This window comes from Panthera leo, chromosome C2 (genome assembly GCF_018350215.1).
Source record: "Panthera leo isolate Ple1 chromosome C2, P.leo_Ple1_pat1.1, whole genome shotgun sequence".
Classification (NCBI taxonomy): domain Eukaryota; kingdom Metazoa; phylum Chordata; class Mammalia; order Carnivora; family Felidae; genus Panthera; species Panthera leo.
The window spans coordinates 3,166,700-3,187,637 of NC_056687.1; the positions used below are offsets into that span (position 1 = coordinate 3,166,700).

General features: G+C 53.0%; 1 protein-coding gene across 4 annotated transcripts in view; it reads right to left on the bottom strand.

Annotated features, from left to right (window-relative positions):
- Positions 1–20,938, bottom strand: part of PKNOX1 (PBX/knotted 1 homeobox 1) — a 57,237-nt gene that overhangs the window by 8,923 nt on the left and 27,376 nt on the right. For 3 of the 4 annotated variants that reach the window (XM_042954956.1, XM_042954954.1, XM_042954955.1), the window contains 6 exons: positions 18,863–18,990; positions 15,953–16,124; positions 14,017–14,187; positions 9,178–9,277; positions 8,132–8,229; positions 1,166–1,294 (listed from right to left, as the gene is read on the bottom strand). In XM_042954956.1, coding sequence (XP_042810890.1) covers positions 1,166–1,294; positions 8,132–8,229; positions 9,178–9,277; positions 14,017–14,187; positions 15,953–16,124; positions 18,863–18,990 — 798 coding nt within the window. The remainder of the gene's footprint in view (positions 1–1,165; positions 1,295–8,131; positions 8,230–9,177; positions 9,278–14,016; positions 14,188–15,952; positions 16,125–18,862; positions 18,991–20,938) is intronic. The other variant, XM_042954957.1, reaches the window with a different exon arrangement.

Sequence of the window (20,938 nt, forward strand, 5' to 3'; positions counted from 1 at the left end):
CGGGCTTCCCGAACGGTGGATGCAGGGAAAGGGCGCGAGGAGCCCTGGGTCCGACAGGCACCTCGCTGACAAGCACGGCGCGCTGGGATGCGGACGGGGAGCGCGGGGCAGGGAGGAAGAGGCCGGGCAACCAAAGGCACGAGCAGGCGCCCATGGCAGCGACGGAGAGGGGCAGAGCCAGCCCACGGCCACGGCGACCGGGGGCGCGGGCGCTCCGTGTGGTCGCGTGGAGGCCGGGGCCGCGGGGGCAGGGGGCGCGTGCACCAGAGAAAACAAGCCGGGATGAAGGCACCCGGCCGCGAAGCTGGTTCCCGAGGCTTCCGGGCAGCTCCCTGCTGGACCTCCCGACCTCCCGTCCCTCCTCACTACACAAAGGCCCCTCCTTCCGCCGGACGTGGCTGTAACGCAGCACGTGGTGTCCACTTTCCCACCTCGGTCTCGCCACACGCTCCCCCGAAAGCCAACCTGGTCGCTCCCGGTCCCGGCCAGCAGGCTGGGCGGTCACTCCTGGAAGCTGCTCTGGGCCACACGCCTCCCGCAGGCTCAGGGGCACGCGGGCTGAGGGTGTCCCCCGCTGAACGGAGCAGCGAGTACGTGCTTCCCGGGAGGGGCCACCTTGCGGAGACGACGCGGCCGTGACCCAGGGGAGGAAACAGGCGCGCGCACACAACGTGGATGGGCGGGTGCTGTCTGTGGGCCCCACTCTGTGTCACGTGCCCCCCCCCACCCCCGGCCACATCGCGATCTTCGACCTTCCCACCTCTTCCTTCCAAGTCCAATACGTGCGACATCGCGCAGCCTGCCCGGGTTTTGCCCCGACCCAGCCTCTGCCTGCCCGCCCGCCTCCCTAACCGACCTCACCCCACCTCACCCCGTCATCACTCACGGGGAGCTGGCTCTCACGCACGCACGGGACTGACGTGAGCTGAAGGGATTCCCTTTTCACCGGGGGTGCCCTCCTGTTTAAGTCACTCGAGGGGGTGACCTCCGGGTTTTGGTAACCCTCCTTCCGTCCCGCACTCCACCCCGACGTCTAGACGGTCGACAAAAGACCGATACTTCACGCCGGGCCTGCTCGCGCAGACCCGCACATCTTTCCCGGGGAGCGCGCCAGAAAGCGAGAAGCTCGGGGCGTGGCTAGCGGTGCGGTCACTTGCGTTCTTACCCCTATGTGCTGGAAGAGCCAAGACCTCATCACGTTGGTGGCATGCTTCGGCAAAACGCCCCTTTTATTCTTGGATGAGCCGTCATCTTGATGCAAGATGCTGAGGTCTTGGTTTAACTGTAACTGGAGCTTTTAAACAATTGAAAAGAAAATGTTAGAAAGCACAGAAAATCATGACACGTCCAAGCGGCTCAGGACTTCGGATGGAGACCATAGCCAAAGATCTACGGGTAAATGACTTGTCGCTAGCAGGGGCACGTGCACTGGGGCGGGTGCAGGCTATTCGGGGCGGGAGGAGGATCCCGGGGCATTGCAGCCACGGGCACGGCTGTCTCGCTGTCAGTGGCCCCTCATCTGGCGAGGCAGGTGACACGGGCACCGACAGGTCCCCGGGGTCGCTCCCCTGTCGACATGCCAACCCCACGGCCCTCTCATCCACTGCCCGTTTTCGCCTTGCGTCCTCTGGTAAGGGACGTGACAGAACCCCACTCGCCCAGCCGAGAGAGCTGTCAGGCAATCAACGAGAACGGGCAGGAAGGCTTGAGGGCCGGAGACGGCCCGTCGGCCGAGCAGGGGGCAAAGGCACACACAGGAGCAGACAGAAGCATCACAGAGCGAGGGACGAGGGACCGCCGGCGGCCCAGACGCCTCCGCAGCCACGACAGATGCCCCCACCCCCTGCGGAGAGCAGGGAACACGCTCTGTCCATTGCCTTTCAAAAGGAAGGACGGGCAGGGCACCACGAATGTCCTGCACACAAACGAAAGAGAGATCTGATGTCTGTAAGGACAGGCCTCAGGCCCCGGCAGGTCCCAGGCGCCGCACCTGATGCCCAGCACGCCCGTGGGGACGGTGTCATCAGTGCTCACGACACGGGCAGGGGACGAAAGCGATCACCACTCACCAGGGCCTCACACACACAGCAGGGACCTCTCTACTGGTACACTTGAATTTAGAACTTATGTATGAAACGGACTCCACAAGAAAACGAACATCAACTTCAATGTGATGCATTCATAGACACAGTTGATTCACCATGACCTGAGCCGAAGTTAGATGCTTAACTGACTGGGGCACCCGGGCGCCCCCACAGACACAGTTTAAAGGATTTGGAACTCAGGGCGCCTGGGTGGCTCAGTCAGTTAAGCGTCCAACTTCGGCTCAAATCATGATCTCACTGTTCATGAGTTCAAGCCCCGCGTCGGGCTCTGTGCTGACAGCTCAGAGCCGGGAGCCTGCTTTGCATTCTATGTCTCCCTCTCTCTCTCTGCTTCTGCTCTGCTCGTGCTCTCTCTCTCTCTCTCTCTCAAATATAAACATTAAAAGTTTTTGAAAAAAATGAAAGGATCTGGAACTTTACTTTGGAGAGGTCACCGTATTATCTGTGCTTCCTCTGGATTTATATCACTTTGGATACATTCTTTAAAAGCCTCAACAATATCATCTAAACAGAATTTATGACTTAAAAGAGATGTTAAGACACTGTACCTAAAATATCTTAAAACTAAAGACTGTTATCCAGGGCATAAGAGTTTTCGGAAACAGGTTTCCTAGTCGGAGGCTGAAAGCGGGTGGTGTCGAGCGCCCTCTCCGTGCTCCTACGCGGGCACAGGGAAGAGTGGGAAGTGACCTTCCAGCAGGAGTTCCCAAGCACCAGGGGCCACACTTCAGCTTGTCACCTTATTTGTCTCAATTAACGTGTCATGTCCCTCATGAAGCTTGACATGGGCTCAGTGTCGCTTTTCTTGTGCAGGGCTGAAGCAACCGTGGGCTCAAAAATAGGCCCAGTGACGGCTGGCCGTGTGACTAGACCCCACGGATGGCGTCAACGGGGTCTGAGAGGGCCGGCGAGGCTGCGTGAGGAAGCAGACCGAGGACCTCGGAACAGACCAGCCGCCGGCCCTGCGGGGCTCCAGCAAGGCCAGGGACTGGACGGGAGGGGGGTGAAAAGCCTAGGAAACTGGCCGGAAGTTTGCTCAGGAAGCAGAGAGAGCCCCGGACCCTCCCCATCATTCTCCGCAGATGACCCATCTGTCCCCCGGCCCGCAGGAGACGGAGGACGTGTTGAGCGCAGCTGGATGGTGGGAGTGAGGGGCAAGGAAAGCCTCCACGCGACACGGGAGACCCCAGCCCGTCCCCGCCCCTGCCGCCAGGCCTGTGCCCCGAGCGAGAAATCTGAGAGTCCTTCTCTGGAGTCTTCTTCCAGAGTGAAGAAGACGCTCCAAGGCCGGCCAACGGAGAGGCCCGCTTGCCGCGGCCCACGCCCCACGCGCACCCAGTGGCTTCCTAGCGGCTCAGGTTCCGAGGACAGGCAACTGTCCCCAAATATCCGAAATCCTCCATCTCATGGAACTGGACAGGGCTGTGCTGACGAAATTATTCGGGCAGAGAAAGACAGACATCATATGACCTCACCCGTATGAGGACTTTAAGAGACAAAACAGGTGAACCGAAGGGAAGCCAGAATAACATAAAAATAGGAAGGGGGACAAAACAGAAGAGACTCTTAAATACAGAGGACAAACAGAGGGCTGCTGGAGGGGCTGTGGGAGGGGCGATGGGCTAAATGGGGGAGGGCGCATTAGGGAATCTCCTCCTGAAATCACTGGCGCACCACATGCTAACTAACTTGGATGTAAATTAAACATAAAATAATACTGATAATAATTTAAAACATAAGTGAAAGTCTCCATCACAAAAAGCAGACACCAGCGTGAACGAACGTTGAGGCGCAGAGGAAGAGCGAGAACACAGAAGCTAAAGACAACTGCAGCCACCCTTGGGCCAAAAACGGGAGCTTCAACGCAGAGCACAGAGGCCGAGGAAGGGTCTGGAAAATCCCTGCTCTGCTGAACACTTTGAACTTCGAGGACGGGCGGAAGGCGGTGGGGGGAGGGGGCGCGGAGAGAAAAGTCAGTCTCTGAGAACGAGACAATGGGAGCACAAACACACAGAAGTCCAGAGACTCTGTTCGGAGGGTCCGATGCTCAGTTAGCAAAGGCTCTAGAAAGAGACTGTGCGTGCCGGGGAGGGGGCAGGGCCGTCTCGGGAGACTCCGAGCACACGTCCCCGACTCAAGGACACGAGGTTTCGGGAAGGCGCTGCAGCAGCACGGAGGAGAGAAGCATCCGACGGGAGACAGAAGACGCTGGCCTCCTCCCCAGGCGATGTGGCCACGAGGGCACAGAGACGCCGTGGCCTCCAGCCCCGGTGACAGTCACCTGCATCTCGGAACTGCACTTGGACACAGATTGCATCACGAGACCGAAATAAAGTCATTCTCAGGTTTGCAAAGTCTCAACAAAACGTACCTCCCAGCATATTTCCTCTGGACGTTTTCAAAGTGGGGAATAAAGCTAAGAAAGCAGAGGGTATACGCTGCAAGAGAGGGGACTCCTGAAGGTGATGTCAAAGGAAAGTTCAAGAACATGCCCTGTGCCTGGCCCAGAGAGAGAGACGAGCCCCTGCGAGCAGGAGACGGAGAGCTTCTGGGAGCACACAGCTCTGATGTGCCTTCTGGAAGGCAGGGCGTAGGGGGATCAGCACGAGGGTGTCAGCCACGGCCCCACGAGCACTCGGCCAGGGGACTCAGCAATGCAGCGGTTCGCTCAGGCAGAAGCAAACACGTGACCCAGAAAAGTGCTGTGATCACAGTTACACACTCAGCTCGGCACAGACCCGTATTTACACAGTCAGGGTAACATTAACACCGAGCAGGGGTGTGGCCACAAGGCCAAACACACAGGGAAGATGGGGGAAAGCCAGAGCGAGCAGGGGCTCCTGCCACGACAGCGAGCCCAAAGCAGGTGTGGAAGGGGTGACTTAGTGTTTAGAAACGGGGAGGAAGACAGCAGAAGGAACGACTGTAAGATCAGGAAGCAGGTGCCTGACACGAGAGGTGGGAACAGCGGGCGGGAAAGGCGGCGGTTTGCTCCAAGCCTCTCAGCACCCTTGACGCTGAGCTGGACACGCAGCTCGATATCAACTTGATTTTTATATCAAAGCAAAGTGAGTTAGAGAGTAGAATGGAGGCAAAAAACCTTGTCACAGGCCAACCAATAGCAAAACCCTAAAATATACAAATAACGATTGTACAAATAGACTCTCCCAGGAAAGGAGAGGAGATCAATGAAATCCCCTGGTTACTTCTCTTTTCTCAAAAAAATGTTTTTAGGGGCGCCTGGGTGGCTCAGTCGGCTGGGTGTCAGACTTCGGCTCAGGTCATGATCTCGTGGTCTGTGAGTTCAAGCCCCGCATCGGGCTCTGTGCTGACAGCTCGGAGCCTGGAGCCTGCTTCGGATTCTGTGTCTCCCTCTCTCTGCCCCTCCCCTGTTCACTCTCTATGTGTCTCTCAAAAATAAATTTTAAAAATGTTAGGGGCGCCTGGGTGGCTCAGTCGGTTGGGTGTCGGACTTCGGCTCAGGTCGTGATCTCGCGGTCTGTGAGTTCGAGCCCTGCGTCGGGCTCTGTGCTGACAGCTCGGAGTCTGGACCTGCTTCGGATTCTGTGTCTCCCTCTCTCTCTGCCCCTCCCCCACTCACACTCTGTCTCTCTCTGTCTCTCAAAAACAAATAAATGTTAAAAAATTAAAAAAAAAAACAACACTTTTAGAAGTATAAACACCTTTCCATAGAGACGCCCTACGAAGAGGGCAAATCCCACCTCCTGACGGGCACTAAGTCAGAATGCGGCCCATGGTGGCGGACTCTCTCCTGGGCGAGTGTGGCCGTGTTAAAATCCCCCGTGTGTGCACCCGAGACCCAGACAGACACCGGGCAGGACGGGGCGTAGGGGGCAGCACGGGGGCGAGCGTTACGAGGGCTCAGCCGTGACGGCCACCGCACTGCCGCTGAGATTCACCTGGGGGTCATACTGGCCAGAGCAACCACATGAGCCGTGACAGTGACCGAACGAACCGTGACAGTTTCCGACACAAGAACAGACCCCGTCATCGGTAAGTTGTCACCCTGATTATCTGCAGCCCAGAAAGAACCAGCCCCACCCCCAAAAAAGGAAAAAGAAAGAAAAGAGCCCAGAGCAGCCCAAATAGCTACAAAAAGAAAATCGTATGCACCACCTCATCCAAAGCACCTGCACCCAAGCCCTCGGTCAATCTGGTCACTCTTCTGTCAGAAACCCGGGCAGCCCGTGTCTCTGGCCTCCCAGCCCTGCTGACCTAGAAGCCATACATGGAGGAGGGGGACGGGGAGGGGACAGGCGCACGGTGGGCTGCAGGGCCACGAGGACCGGAACAGAAACAGCTCACAGGCAGCAAGAAAGGGGGCTGCGTTCGCCAGCCCGCCTGATGGGGCTGGGGGCGTCACAGGCGAGAGTCTGTGTGAGAAGGGGTTGTGCTGAAACACACATTTGCTAGTTAAACTAGTCCTCTGTGTGTCTAAGAAAATTCAGTTAATGGGGCGCCTGGGTGGCTCAGTCGGTTAAGTGTCTGACTTCGGCTCAGGTCATGATCTCACGGTCCGTGAGTTCGAGCCCCGCATCGGGCTCTGTGCTGACAGCTCAGAGCCTGGAGCCTGTTTCAGATTCTGTGTCTCCCTCTCTCTGACCCTCCCCCGTTCATGCTCTGTCTCTCTCTGTCTCAAAACAATAAATGTTAAAAAAATTAAAAAAAAAAAAAAAAAAGAAAATTCAGTTAAGCAGCAACTTCCTTCTTAAGCATCAGGACAAATAAACCTCTACTCCAGAAGGAAGGCAGCAGACTCTAAGGTGTCTTTCTCTGAGAGCGGTTCACGCTGGCACTGGGACGCGCTCTGCCGACCAGGTGCCGCCCGTGTTCACAGCTGTGGCACATGGGGAGCTCCAGGGACAGCGGGCTGGATGGGGAGCCCAGGGACAATGCTGCTGGGGTCTAGCTCCTCCTCTACCCCTCGCGGGCCCAGATGACAAGGCCCCCAAGCCCAGCCCAGCTCAGCTCTGCCCGTGAAGCGAGAGGCGGCAAGTCCCGGATGGGCCGGGCCAGCCCCCGCCGCCCAGGCCCTCTCGCATCTGCTACCTGATTAAGGGAAACACGAACGTGTCCAAGGCTGGGCTGCCAGTTGTCAGTAAGGCTGCAGGAAACATCCGTGCTTCCAGGAAACAACGAATCTACGTTCTTAGTGTGAGCTGCTAACAGAAACGTGGTCTTTCTGATTTAAACCGAGCTGCGTGTAAATGACAAGACTGTACGTGTGTGTGTGTGTGTGTGTGTGTGTGTGTGTGTGTGTGTGTCTCCACAACTTAAAGGGGGCGGGCAGTCCACCAAGTTCAGCCTCCCCTACCACAAAGGCACGGAGGGCGTAGGTCGACTGCAAGGTCACAGCACAGAACAGCATTTCCACCTGCTGCTTCTGCCCCTGAGGCGGCCTCCTGTGCTCTCGAAGCTGGTGTTCCCCAGGAGGCGGGGGGCCAAGTGGGGGGCGGTGCCTCACTGGGCGCCTTGGAGCGGGGGAGGGGCAGCCCCGGCTCAGCTCTCCCCTCCGGTGGGTGGGCGGATGTGAAGCACGCACCCCGGCCGCCCCACCGGCCACCGGCCACCGGCCACCGCCACCGGAGGGCGAGCCTGAAGCGGTGCTCTGGCCCATCAGGTGCTCAGCAGGAAGGCCTCCGCAGGGTCTGAAAGACCTGCCTGCTGGGTCCGCTGTGGACCTCCACGGGGGCGGGAAGAGTGCGTCTACACTGCCTCAAGTCTCCGGATCCAGAGACAACTACACCACCCGATGCTAAACTGGACAACGGCGTTGCTTCGCGGAAGGGGTGATGGAGGACCTTTCTGCCGCTTCTTCGGACTTTCTGGACTCCGCAACTTTCTTACGGTAAAGGAAACGGGGAGTAAAACAAGAAACGGGGCTGACACTGAGCTGAACTGGGGACTGGCACGGTCTTCAGGCAGAGGAACACCCACGCCTGGCCCTCCCGTGCCCGCACGGCCCCGCTCGCCCCCAAGCCCTCCCCCCGGAATGGCACACGCACCTGGGAGTTCTGGATCCTGATGGTGCCGGGCGACAGGGCTTGTGTCACCACCTGGCCTTGAGGAGTGACAACCGTGACAGGCTGATACACCGTGCCACCTCAGGAAGGAAGAGATCAAAACGCTCTTGAGTCTCAGTGATATAAAACCACATTCTCAATACACTCAACGTACATCACGAAAGGAAAACAAATCTGTGGTGTGACGAGGTTTTTAAGCCATGTCGAACGATCAATACCCCGCTGGCGGACTTGTCACCATAAACTATTAAAACGACCGTCCCGGATGAGCCGCGCCCCGGGAGGGGGGCGGGGGGCGGGGCACCGGGCAAGGGGCAGCGAGGCGTCCCATCGCCACGGCGCTGTCAGCCGCTGTCAGCCGGGGCGGATGCTGCAATTCCCTTTCTTTTGCTCCATTTCCCCCACAACCAGCACATGTGAAAGGACTTGGCCAAGGGGGCGAAGGAGTTTTCATCACAGTATTTTGTTGCTCGAACGTGCTTCCATCCTCCTTTGGAAGCTTCCCTTCGCACTATCCTGCGAGGGTTTCTCCCCGCCCTGCGCGCCCCGACTCCGTCCTCACGATGGCTTTGTATCTGCGATGCTGGAGACGCGCCAGGGACCTGCAGACTCTGTCCCCTCCCCGTGATGATTTCTGCCGTGCAAGTAACACCAAGGCTGAGAGGGAGTTTTGTTTGTTTGTCAAACATTAAGGGCATGACTTAAGGTTTCCCAGATGCTGCCAAGAGTACAATTAAAAATTAGGTTATCTGCAAATCACAACTCAGTTTTTGCTATATATTTTCAACTCCCATATAAAACCCTTCTTCCCCGAAGTTTTTGGTAGGGACGCACAAGTTGCATAAAATATCTGTTACTGAGAATGAAAACAAGAGACGGGCCTTCAATTCTAAGGGGTCTAGTTTTGCCACCCCTGTCTCAGGAACTGGCATTAATCAGCAATTGCACTGACGGGCTTCTCCGTTCTCATATAAAGGACTTTTGCACAAAAGCTCAAGGAAAGAGTGTCCTTTTCTCCGTCAGCATACCTGCCACTGTTGCCATGGTGACGTTCCCCTGCTGCAGCGCGGATGCCGGCACCACGATTCCTTGGGGGCTGAGGGTGCCTGAGATGGCACTCTGAATCTGCTGTGAGTCAAAAACACACGGTGAGCAGTGAGCGGAAACACAAAAGCCACGTTTAAAACTTTAAACCAAGTGGCATGGTGCCACCACCAGTGAAGGCCAGGTGCTCGGGACAGAGACGCAGAGGACAAGCCTTCCGGAAGGCGTGCCTTCCTTATCTGCAAACCAAGAGACCCCAGACTGAACCGCTATTAAATACGACCGTCAGCACCGAGATTCCAGCTTCGACCTGGCTCCCAAACGGTCATCTTTCGTCTCATCATATTAGACTCGCCTCGAAGCCCTGGAGGCGTGACGAGGAAGGCCGGGAGGACCTAAGGTCATCGCACAGCCTTCCCACTCCATTGGCTCACTCTAGAGCTTTCCAAGAACCAGAGTCCCCCTACAGATGACGCCACAGGCTCAGGAGGCTCCACGTGGTGCCAGAGAGTCACCTGCGGCCGCGGCCAGCTCTGTCCCCTCACCAGAGCACGGAGCACATCGGCTCCCCCCCTCCCCCCGCCCCCGCCTCGGGTGTTCAGGTCCGTAGAGTGCTAGGTCTGGGCCTGGCCTGCAGCCGGTTGCACAGAAAGAGCGTGAGACCACATCGAGATCCCAGCCATCCCAAGTCAGGTACAAATGGGCTGTGACGGCTGGGGCAGGTGGCAGGGAAGGGGGCTCTGTGTCGGGCGTCTAGGCACAGAGTCTGGCACGCCACCGGCACGCAGGTATTTGAGCAATTAGATGGCATCGGTGCGAAAACCCGAAGACGATTACTCTGCAGGCTGCCGCACCGATCCGAGTGCGTGTCCGAGCTTTGGTAGGGACACACAGCATCTGCCACATGAACTTGGTTAGAATAAAAATTAATTCATCCTAGAAGAAGAGGGACAAAATGAAACCAAAGCAAGCAGAAAGAAGGGAGTAATCGGGGCACCTGGGTGGCTTGGTCGGTTAAGCGTCCGACTTCGGCTCAGGTCACGATCTCGCGGTCAGTGGGTTCGAGCCCCGTGTCGGACTCTGTGCTGACAGCTCAGAGCCTGGAGCCTGTTTCAGATTCTGTGTCTCCCTCTCTCTGTGACCCTCCCCTGTTCATGCTCTGTCTCTCTCTGTCTCAAAAATAAATAAACGTTAAAAAAAAAAAAATTTTAAAAAAAAAAAAAAAAAGAAAGAAGGGAGTAATAAAGATCAAAGCAGAAATCGATGAAACTGAAAATAGAAAAACAACAGAGAACAACCAATGGAAAAAAGAGCCGGTTCCCTGAAAAGATCAAAATACTGACAAACCTGATAAGACAGGAAAAAAGAGAGGTGACAAGTTGCCAGCACCAGGAAGGGGACGGGGGGGGGGGGGGGGGGGGGGGCGCCACAGGCCCTGCAGACGCCGACGGCAGGAGGGGCTCTGGCGACAACTGGGCACACACACATGTGACGTCTAGACAGAAGCCAACACGAAACACACCATCCCAACAGCCCGGTAACTGTTACGGACGCGGAATTTGTAGCTCGAAAACTCAAAAAAGAAACCTCCAGGTCCAAGTACCGTCACTGGAGAATTCTATCAAACACGTAACAAAGAATTCACACCAATTCTACATAATCACTTCCAGAGAACAGAAAAGGAGGGAATACTCTTCATCTCATTTTGTAAAGTCGTATTATTCTGATACGAAACCTTGGCAAAGACTGTAACAAAAAAGAAACCACAATCAGTATGGACACGCAAACGTCTCACAACATACAGCAAACAGAATTCGGGAACCTATATAAAAAGAATTAATGTGCTGCGACCAAGTGGTATTTAGTCCAGGAATGTGAGGCTTGTTCGATATTCGAAAAATCAAGTAACGTGATCTACCTCCATGTTAACAGAAGAAAGGAGGAAAATCACATAATCACATCAATTCATGCAGGGAAAGCATCTGAAAAAATTCAACATAATAAAAAAAAACTCTCCGGAAAAAAAAAAACAACAGGAATAGAGGGGAAGTTCCTCAACTTGATGAAAAGCATCAAGAAAAAACCTTCCAGTAAAATTATAATTAACAGTGAAAGGCGGGGGCACCTGAGTGGCTCAGTCGGTTGAGTGTCCGACTTCAGCTCAGGTCATGATCTCATGGTTCGTGGGTTCAAGGCCCACATCAGGCTCTGTGCTGACAGCTCAGAGCCAGAGCCTGGAGCCTGCTTCAGAGTCTGTGTCTCCCTCTCTCTCTGCCCCTCCCTCACCTGCACTCTGTCTCTCAAAAATGGATAAATGTTAAAAAAAAAAAAAATTAAAAAAAAAAACCCAAACATTGGAAGGTAGAATGCTTTCCCCCTAAGACTGGGAACAGGGCAGGACGTCCACTCCCACCAACTGTATTCAAGATAGCACTGGATGTTCTAGACAATGCAGCAAGGTAAGACAAGGAAATAAAAAGCATACAGATCAAGAAGGAAGGAACGGACTATTCCTATCTGCAGATGATTCAACTTAACAAGGAGGAAATCCTAAGGAATCTCTGAGAAGGACCTCCTAGAACAAGTGAGTTCCGCAAGGTCGCAGGATACGAGTCAGACACACAAAAATCAACTGTATTTCTAAATACTGGCCGGGACACTGAAGTCGAAGCTAGAATGCCATCTATGACTGCTCAAAAAAATACTCAGGGGTAATTCTAAAAACACACGTGTAGGACTTATAAGACAAACTTACAAAACGCTGATGAAAAAATCACAGAAGAGTAAATAAATGGAGAGACATATCATGTCTGCGGACCAGAAGAGCCAACACAGGAAAGATGTCGATTCGCCCCGAAACGATACACAGGCTTAATGCCATTCCTGTCAAAATCTCAGTAACGTTGTTTTGTAGATACAGACAAGATCACTTCAAAATTTACACGGAGAGGAACTAGAATAACTGAAACCATTTTGAGAAAGAAGAATAAAGTGGGATGATACAGTCTACCCAGATCTGAGACTTACTAAATAGCTCCAGGAACCACGGCTACACGGTGGGAATACATCCAGCAGCGTGACAACAGAGGGGACAGAAACAGACACAAACAGACGGACATTGTGACAGTGTCACAAAAGCAACTCAATGGAGGAACTTCCAGAAGCAGCCTCCACCTAAACCCTCACGCTTCGTACAAGAGTTAACTCAAGGTGGGTCGTGGACCCAAATGTGAAACACACAACTTGCAGAAAAAGGACTGGAGAAAATCTTGGGGCTCCAGGGCTCGGCAGAGTTCTCAGACTTACCACCAAAAGCACAGCTCATCAAAGGAAGAGCTGATATGTGGGACTTGATCAAAATTTAAAATGTTTGTTCTGCAAAAGACCCTGCGAAGAGGATGAAAAGATCAGCCACGGACTTGGGAGAAAATATTTACAAACCACACAGCCAATAAGAGACTCGTATCTAGAATACTCTCAAAATAACAGTTAAAAAAAATCTAGAAAACGGGCAGAAGACACGAGCAGACGTTCTACCAGAGAGGATCTCCAGATGGCAACTAAGCCCACGGAAAGATGTCGGCGCCGTCAGCCATCAGGGAAGTGCAGGTTTCAAGCACACGGACCACCGCCTGCCGCCAGAACGGCCCAAGGGCACCAGTGCTTCCTGTGGGTGGACCTTGAGGCCACTACGCTCCGCAAAATATGCCAAACACAGAAGACAACTACTGTAGGATTCCCCTTACATCAGGTACCCAGACAAATCAGATTCATAGACACAGAAAGTAGAAAGGTGGGAGCCAGGGACTGCGGAGGGGAGAAGGGGGACTTAGTAGTTAACAGGGACAGGCTCTCAGTTTGAGAACGTGGGAAGTTCTGGAGACGGAGGGCGGGGACGGTGCCACGACAGTGTGGACGTGCTTCAGCCACGGACCTGTGCACGTAAAAACGGTTAAGATGGGGCGCCTGGGTGGCTCAGTCGGTTAAGCGTCCGACTTCAGCTCAGGTCACGATCTCGCGGTCCGCGAGTTCGAGCCCCGCGTCGGGCTCTGGGCTGATGGCTCAGAGCCTGGAGCCTGCTTCCGATTCTGTGTCTCCCTCTCTCTCTGCCCCTCCCCCGTTCATGCTGTGTCTCTCTCTGTCTCAAAAATAAATAAATGTTAAAAAAAAAAAAAAATTTAAAAAAAATAAATAAAAAAACGGTTAAGATGAGGGGCACCTGGGGGGCTCAGCCGGTTGAGGGCCGACTTCGGCTCAGGTCGTGAGCTCGCGGTTCACGAGTTCGAGCCCCGCGTCGGGCTCTGTGCTGACAGCTTGGAGCCTGGAGCCTGGAGCCTGCTTGGGATTCTGCGTCTCCCTCTCTCTCTCTGCCCCTCCCCCACTCATACTCTGTCTCTGTCTCAAAAATAAATTAAAACGTTAAAACAAATTTTTAAATGGTTAACATGGTACATTTATGACACGTGTACCTTACCACACTTTTAAGAAATAATGAACAAAAAACATATTTTAAAAAAGAAGGAAAGAAGTGAACGGTACTCTATCCCCCAGAAGGATGGGATCCGGGGCACGGTACACAGACCGAGGCCTCACTTCAGTGGCCGCGTGATGCCCGGAGGGACCGTCTTTCGGGCTTGAGGGAATTCACTGCCAGCCCAGGCCAGGCTCAGAGATCTAGAAACCTCTCTGGGCAGGACGGCCGTAGACGGCCCAGACGTTCTGAAAGGGCTGTCGGTCTCCGGACTGACAGCGACGAGCAGCCGTCCCCTTGCGGACAGGACGGTAACCGAGGAGCAGAGCGGGGCCCAAACGTAGGTAAATACCTGGGACTGGACGGGGGAGTACGGGCTCCCAGGCTCCCCGCTCAGGAGGGTCTCACTGTTCATTTTCGTCTTTAGACAAGCAATGTAGCGACTGCAGAAGTCTTTGCAGAGCTCGTTAACCTTTTCCAGCTCGAGAAGATGAATGCGCAAAACCTGGATTGCTTTCACCATCTAGAAGCAGAGACAGCGGAGGCTCTCAGACAAGCAGGCAGGAGCACAGCGGCCCGTTGGTGCCACCAGCGCGGGACTGCTCCCTGACTGGCCAGAGCCGCGTCACCACGACCGTCTGCACCGCCGGGGACACAAGGGGAGTGACGTCAGAAATCAGGCCAAACAGTAAGTCACCCCAGCGCCGCTGACCTTTCGTACTCCGGCTGCATCCGGTGTGTGGGGACCCAGGTGGTCCCGGGGCCGCCCTCGGGGAGTCGCTGCAGCGGGAGACAGCAGGGCCTCGGCCCGGCCCCACGGCCGACCCGCATCACAACCAGCGAGGTGCTTACCTCCCGCTTCTTCGTCTGCAAATGGGGAGGAGTCCGTGCCCACCGCATAGGCGGCTCTCCATTTGGACAAAACTCCAGTTAACCGACTCTGCCCTTTACGGATTGTGCTTTCGGTGTCGAGCCCGAGAACTCCCCGCCCAGTGCCAGATGCGGGCTTTTACGATTTTCCCAAAAGTTTTACAGTGACTATGTCAAGTTACTAAGTTCTGGAGTCACCTGCCCCACAGCGGTAGATAGCGGTCTCGGATAGAAACCACCACTTGCCGTGAATCCACAACCCGGAGCCCGGCCCCTCCCCCTGTGACCTGGGTGGCAGCAATTCACATGTATTTGTGGACCGAGAGTGACCACGAACCAAACTCTGCCAGGCCCTGTGCTCGAACACCGGTCAGGAGAGCCCGGGGCCACTCTGGCTGTACCCGCGGCCCACGCACTGATGGCTGTATGACAGAGATTCAGAGGCGGAGAGAGCTTCTGAGTCTCACCCCAAGAGGGCGGGTGCTGCTAGTCCCATTTCAAAGATGAGGAGACTTACTCAAGGTCGGACAACTCATTACAAAATCCACTAGGCAGTGAGGGCTGAATGTATAATGAGAACCTTAAAGAGCAACAAAGATCCGGGCAATTTATTCAGGGAAAAGTTTTCTAAAGATGCTTTTCTGCCGCTAAGGGCCCTGACTAGGGCTCGGGGCTGGGAGTCAGCGTGCTCTAAGGAAACCCGGCGAAGGAGCAGGCCCCCGGCCACAGGCTAACGGTTCTCCACCAGCACAGACAGGCCCCGCTCCCTTCGGGTCCGGCACTGACGTTCACTCCAACAAAGTGTCCGCTCCCTTGAGAAAGCACACACAACCCTGAACCTCGGGGCCGGAGCCGGAAGGAGGGCGCCAAGGTGAGACCAACTGGCTTCGAGCAGAAAGGCCGAGGGAAGCAGCGGGGAGCCCGGGAGCCCTTTGGTAAGCCTGCCTCGCTCCGTTCACGGGCCTCCCCGAGCGCACGTACAGCCCTGCCTCCCGCCGCAAATACCAGCCTCAAGACTGAGCATGAGGTCCGTCTGTCTCGGAGAAGAAGGTCGTGTGTCCGTGACCAGGGAGAGGCCAAGAACTGAAGCGGCGCCCAGACATGCTGCCCGAGCAGCCCGGCGCGGGAGCACGCCGACTCCGGCGGACGTTACAAACGTTGAGGAGAGAAGTGGATCCCCGGCCCCTTGCGATGCAGGCTCAGGTCCTGTCCTTGGGTTCTTACATAAGGTCACTGGAGAAGCTGGACGACGTGGGGACACTGAGGTCACACATACAGGAAGCGATTTCACGAACTGTGTGATGCTCCCCTTTAGCAGAACTACGTTCTAAAGTTCTAATTGGAAGCTTAACATTTATTGGTCAGATTTGAAACTGGGAAGCAAGAAGACGTAAGAATAAAACGTTTCTTTTACTTACTAAATTGTCGGTTTCCGGGTCTTCGCAAAAGAAGGGTTTTCCTTCTTTCTCTTGCTTTCTTACAAAATTTTCAATATCTACATCAAAACTGGCAGAGGTCGTGCCTTCTGAGCCCTGGGTAGATTGTTCGCACTTTTCGAACAACAAAGCTAGTAGTGGAAATAGTGGATGCCTGGGGGGAGAAAAGTTTTAAACGTATGTTCCACATTTTCAGGAGAATATTTTAGTATGTACGTATGCACTGGCTTATATAACAGCGTGGCTGAGAGACAGTTCCTGTACGAAACAACATCCACTCTAAAGTGGACAATTCAGTGGTGTTTACTATACTCACCACCAAGGCAATTTTACAACATTCTCATCGTCCCCCAAGAAACCCTATTGCCATTAGCAGCCACTCTCTGTTTTCCCCCAAACCCCAGTCCCAAGCCGCTGCTAATCTACTGTCTGTCTCTACGGATTTTCCAGTTCTGGACATTTCGTATAAAAAGAATCATGGATGGGAAAGCAAGCTGGTGCAGCCACTCTGGAAAACAGTGTGGAGGTTCCTCAAAAAACTAAAAACAGAACTACCCTACGACCCAGCAATTGCACTACTAGGCATTTACCCACAGGATACAGGTGTGCTGTTTCGAAGGGACACAGGCACCCCCATGTATAGCAGCACTATTGACAATAGCCAAAGGATGGAAAGAGCCCAAATGTCCATCGAGGGATGAACGGATAAAGAAGATGTGGTATATATACACAATGGAGTATTACTCGGCAATCAAAAAAGAATGAAATCTTGTCATTTGCAACTATGTGGATGGAACTGGAGGGTATTATGCTAAGCAAAATTAGTCAGAGAAAGACAAAAATCATATGACTTCACTCCTATGAGGACCTTTAAGAGACAAAACAGATGAACATAAGGGAAGGGAAGCAAAAATAATACAAAAACAGGGAGGGGGACAAAACAGAAGAGACTCATAAATATGGAGAACAAACCGAGGGTTGATGGAGGGGTTGTGGGAGGGGAGATGGGCTAGATGGGGAAGGGGCTTAAGGAATCTACTCCTGAAATCATTGCTGCACTATATGCTAGCTAATTTGGATGTAAACTTTAAAAAATAAAAAATTAAATAAACAGATAGATAGATAGATAGATAGATAAAAGGAATCACAGGATACGTGCCCTTTGGCCTCTAGCCTCCTACACTTAGTGACACTGTTTTCAAGGACCATCAGTGCTGTACCGCGTATCGGTACGTCATTCCTTTTTATGGCTGCATGATACTCCACTGTGTGGAGAGACCAGTTCTACAGTTGCAAGTTTTACCCTGAGATCTATGCTCCATCTTGAGTCAACTTCTGTATAAAACGTGAGATGAGGTCGAGGGTCTTCTTCCAGCAGGTGAACGTCTGACTGTTCCAACACCGCTTGTTGGAGAGGCTACCTCCACTCCACCAAACTGTGTTGGCACCTTTGCAAAGGTCACATAAATCATGTTTTTGCACACCTACTTCTGGACTGTCCGTGACGCTGATCTTAGCCCTTCACCAGCATCACGACATCGTCATTACCCTAACACCCGAGTCAGCCTTGAAGCCCGACTGTAGTCTTCCTCTTCAACACTGTCTTAGCTGGTCTAGTTCCTTCACCTGCCATGTCAAATTTAGAACTGGCTTATCTATATGTACAAAAATATCCCGCTGAGACCTTAATCGCAATTGTGCTAAACCTGCAGATGGATTTCAGGGGAAATGACGTCTGTGCTGTGCTGACTCTTGCAATCCATGAACATGGTATGCCCCACCACCTAGGTTCTCTCCGATTGCTTGCGTCAGCATTTACAGCTTTCAGCATCAAGTGTCTGTGTTTTGTTAGATTTACACCTGTTTTGGTGCTCTTGTAAATGGTATTGTCTTTCTAATTTCCGTTTCCAATTGTATATTACCGGTATAGAAATAGGATCTGTTTCTGTGTGTTGCCCTTGTAACCTGTGACCTTATTAAACTCAGTTCTGGGAATTTTTTGGTGGAGTCTTTGGGATTTTTGATGTAGACGACCGTGTGGTTGGTGCACAAAGCCAGTTTTATCTCTTCCTTTCTAAGCTGGATGCCTTTTCTTCCTTTTTCTCGCCTTACTGCACTGGCTATGACTTCCATTACAGTACTGAACAGGGGGAGGCCAAGTGGACATCTCTGCCTTATTCCCAATCTTACAGAAAACAGTCTTTGGCCACTAAACATAATGAGAACTATAGATTTTTGGAGGTTGCCCTTCATCAGGTTAGGAAAGTTTCCCTCTATTACCACTTTGCTGACAGCTCTTAACCATAATTAGCTGTTGACTTTTCTGTGTCAACCGATACGAGCGTGTTGTGGGTCTCACTGGTTGAACTTTGACTAGTGAATCAGTCTTGAGTTCCTGGGATAAACTCTACTTGGTCACTGCAGGTTACTCTTTTTATATGTCACTGAATTTGATTTGTTAATACTGGATTAACTATTTTTACGTGTAAGTTCGTGAGGCACACTGGTGTGTACTTTTCCTTTCTGTATTGTCTTTGGCTTTAGTATCACAGTGATGCTCAATTCATAAGCTGAGTTGGAAAGCCTCCCCTCTTCCTTTTTCTGGAAGAGACTGTGTAGACTTGCTGTTTTTTTCTTCTTTATTTTTGGTAGGATTCCCCAGTAGAATTGTCTGGGCTCGAAGATTTCTTCTGCAGGGTTGACTAAAATATAGATTTAGATTCCAAAACTTTTTTTTTTAAGGTAGTAGGAATAACATCTTAATTCGAGAAACTGCTCACCCTAGTGGTTATCACACCATACCTAATGCTCTGCCTAGCATATTCCATTTAACAAGTTTCTCTGCTCCTCTTACCCCTACTAAAACCCACGCGCATCACATCTCATCGCTACCTATAAATGGCCTGCTTGTCTGCGTCCATTGGTGTCTGGGAGCCCGCCGGGGGAGGGCTCACTCCTTCCACATCCGGTTCAGAGCAGTTGGGATCTTGCTCCGTTTTTAACTCTGTTACTACTTGCATCTGTGAAAGGAGGAGGAGAGTTTTTGTTACTAAACACAAAGTAAACTGCTACTAAGTATTCTCTTCTCAAGCAGAAACAAGGGGACTGGTAAAGTGGGAGACAGTTGGATGGCTGGCCAGAATCCATCAAAATTACCACCAACAAAACTCCTTTGAGTCTGATACGTTTTGCAAATGGCTAAAACGACGGTTGAGTTTCCAAATCATCTTGAAAACTGAGGGCCGATATCTGTGAACTGTGTGCGATTTTCAAAAAATATGCCACCTCCAGAGCGCCGAGGGGATTAAGTCACCTTACTGTGTGTGTCTCTTCCTGACCTAAACCCTCACACTGAGCAACATCACAGCTTGAGAGGTAGAAACAAACAGTCCAAACTCTTCCTATCTTGTCGCGAAAACAAACGTAGTCATGGCAGGGCTGAAACTCTCCCCTATCTATTCTTAAATTTCAGGAATACGTCATCTATAAACATTTTGAAAAAAAAGTCACTGTATTTAGAAAGTAAAGACTGGCGGTGTTTAAAGAAATAGCGTCTAGGTATTATCATTTAAATTGCTTTAAACTAAGGGGCGCCTGGGTGGCTCAACTGTTTGAGCCTCCAACTTTGGCTCAGGTCGTGATCCCACGGTTCGTGAGTTCGAGCCCCGCGTCGGGCTCTGTGCTGACGGCTCGGAGCCTGGAGCCTGCTTCGGATTCTGTGTCTCCTTCTCTCTCTGCCCCTCCCCGCTTGCACTGTCTCTTTCTGTCTCTCAAAAGTAAATAAATAAATGTAAATTGCTTTAAACTAGCTATTTTGGTTTGTAACTTAGGTGAAAACTCTTTAAATCCGTAAACATAAAGAATTCAGTTTACAGAAAAAAAATTCCAACTTGCTGGGGGGCTCTGGGGGGGCTCGGTCAGTTAAGCATCCGACTCTTGCTTTCGGCTCAGGTCATGGTCTCAGTTGTTAGATGGAGTCCCAAGCCCGACTCTGTGCTGACAGCACGGAGCCTGCTTAGGATTCTCTCCGTCTCTCTCCCTCTCTGCTCCTCCCGTCTCCCCCCCCACCCCGTCTCCCCCCCACCCCGTCTCCCCACCCCCGCCACCCCGCACCATGCACTCACTTGCTCTCAAAATAAATATTTAAAAAAACTTAAAAAAAAAAAAACTAAATTGCTGCAGCAAACTTGTAATTACCCAGGAGCAGATTACCAGTGCCCTCAGCTGCTTCAGGACCGGAACCCACCTGCCCTGCCGCCAGCTGCCATGACTCTGCGCCCCGGTGAAGCAGCTGGTGGGGGCACTCGGGGAAGGGGCTCGTCCCCAGGCAGGGAGAGAGCCTGCTCCCTGCCATGCGACCCCCCTGACAGCTGGGGGTAGTCGCCCGCCCGGCGAGGGAGCCCCTGTCCTGCGGTGCAGGCTCTAGTCTGTCAGCCCAGATGTGCAGGGAGACCTGTGTCCCACTGCCTTCAGATGGCGCAGCGCGCCTGGGAAATTGTTTCTCTCTCGAAAACACGAAGCGCTAAAGCAACTAACAAGCCCAATCGAACACAACCTTTCTGGAGGGAAATCCGACAGTATTATAAACAAGCATCAAAAGATGTATTTCAGGTCTTTGGGTTTGTTTGTTTCTTTCTTTAATGGTCGTGAAGGAAGGGAAAGCTCGCTGTCCAAGTGTGGAGGGGAGGCAGAGCCACACCGTGGGACAGTCAACGCGTAACATAACGTTCACGAGTTTTGCGTGTCGTGGGAAAGAGCTTGGCTGTTAAAAGCGAGGCTCTGTCCCTCCCCGTGCCTGGCACTGCACAGGAAACGACCCCATCGGGGCACCAGGACACCCGCCTGCCCTGCGGGGGGAGGGGACTCGGAACAGGATCTGCCAGCAGGTGATCAGTGCCACAAAGGAGAAGGCTTTGGTGGGAGCAGGCTTGGGGGGGCGGGGGGGGAGTGCCGGGCGGGCAGGGGAGT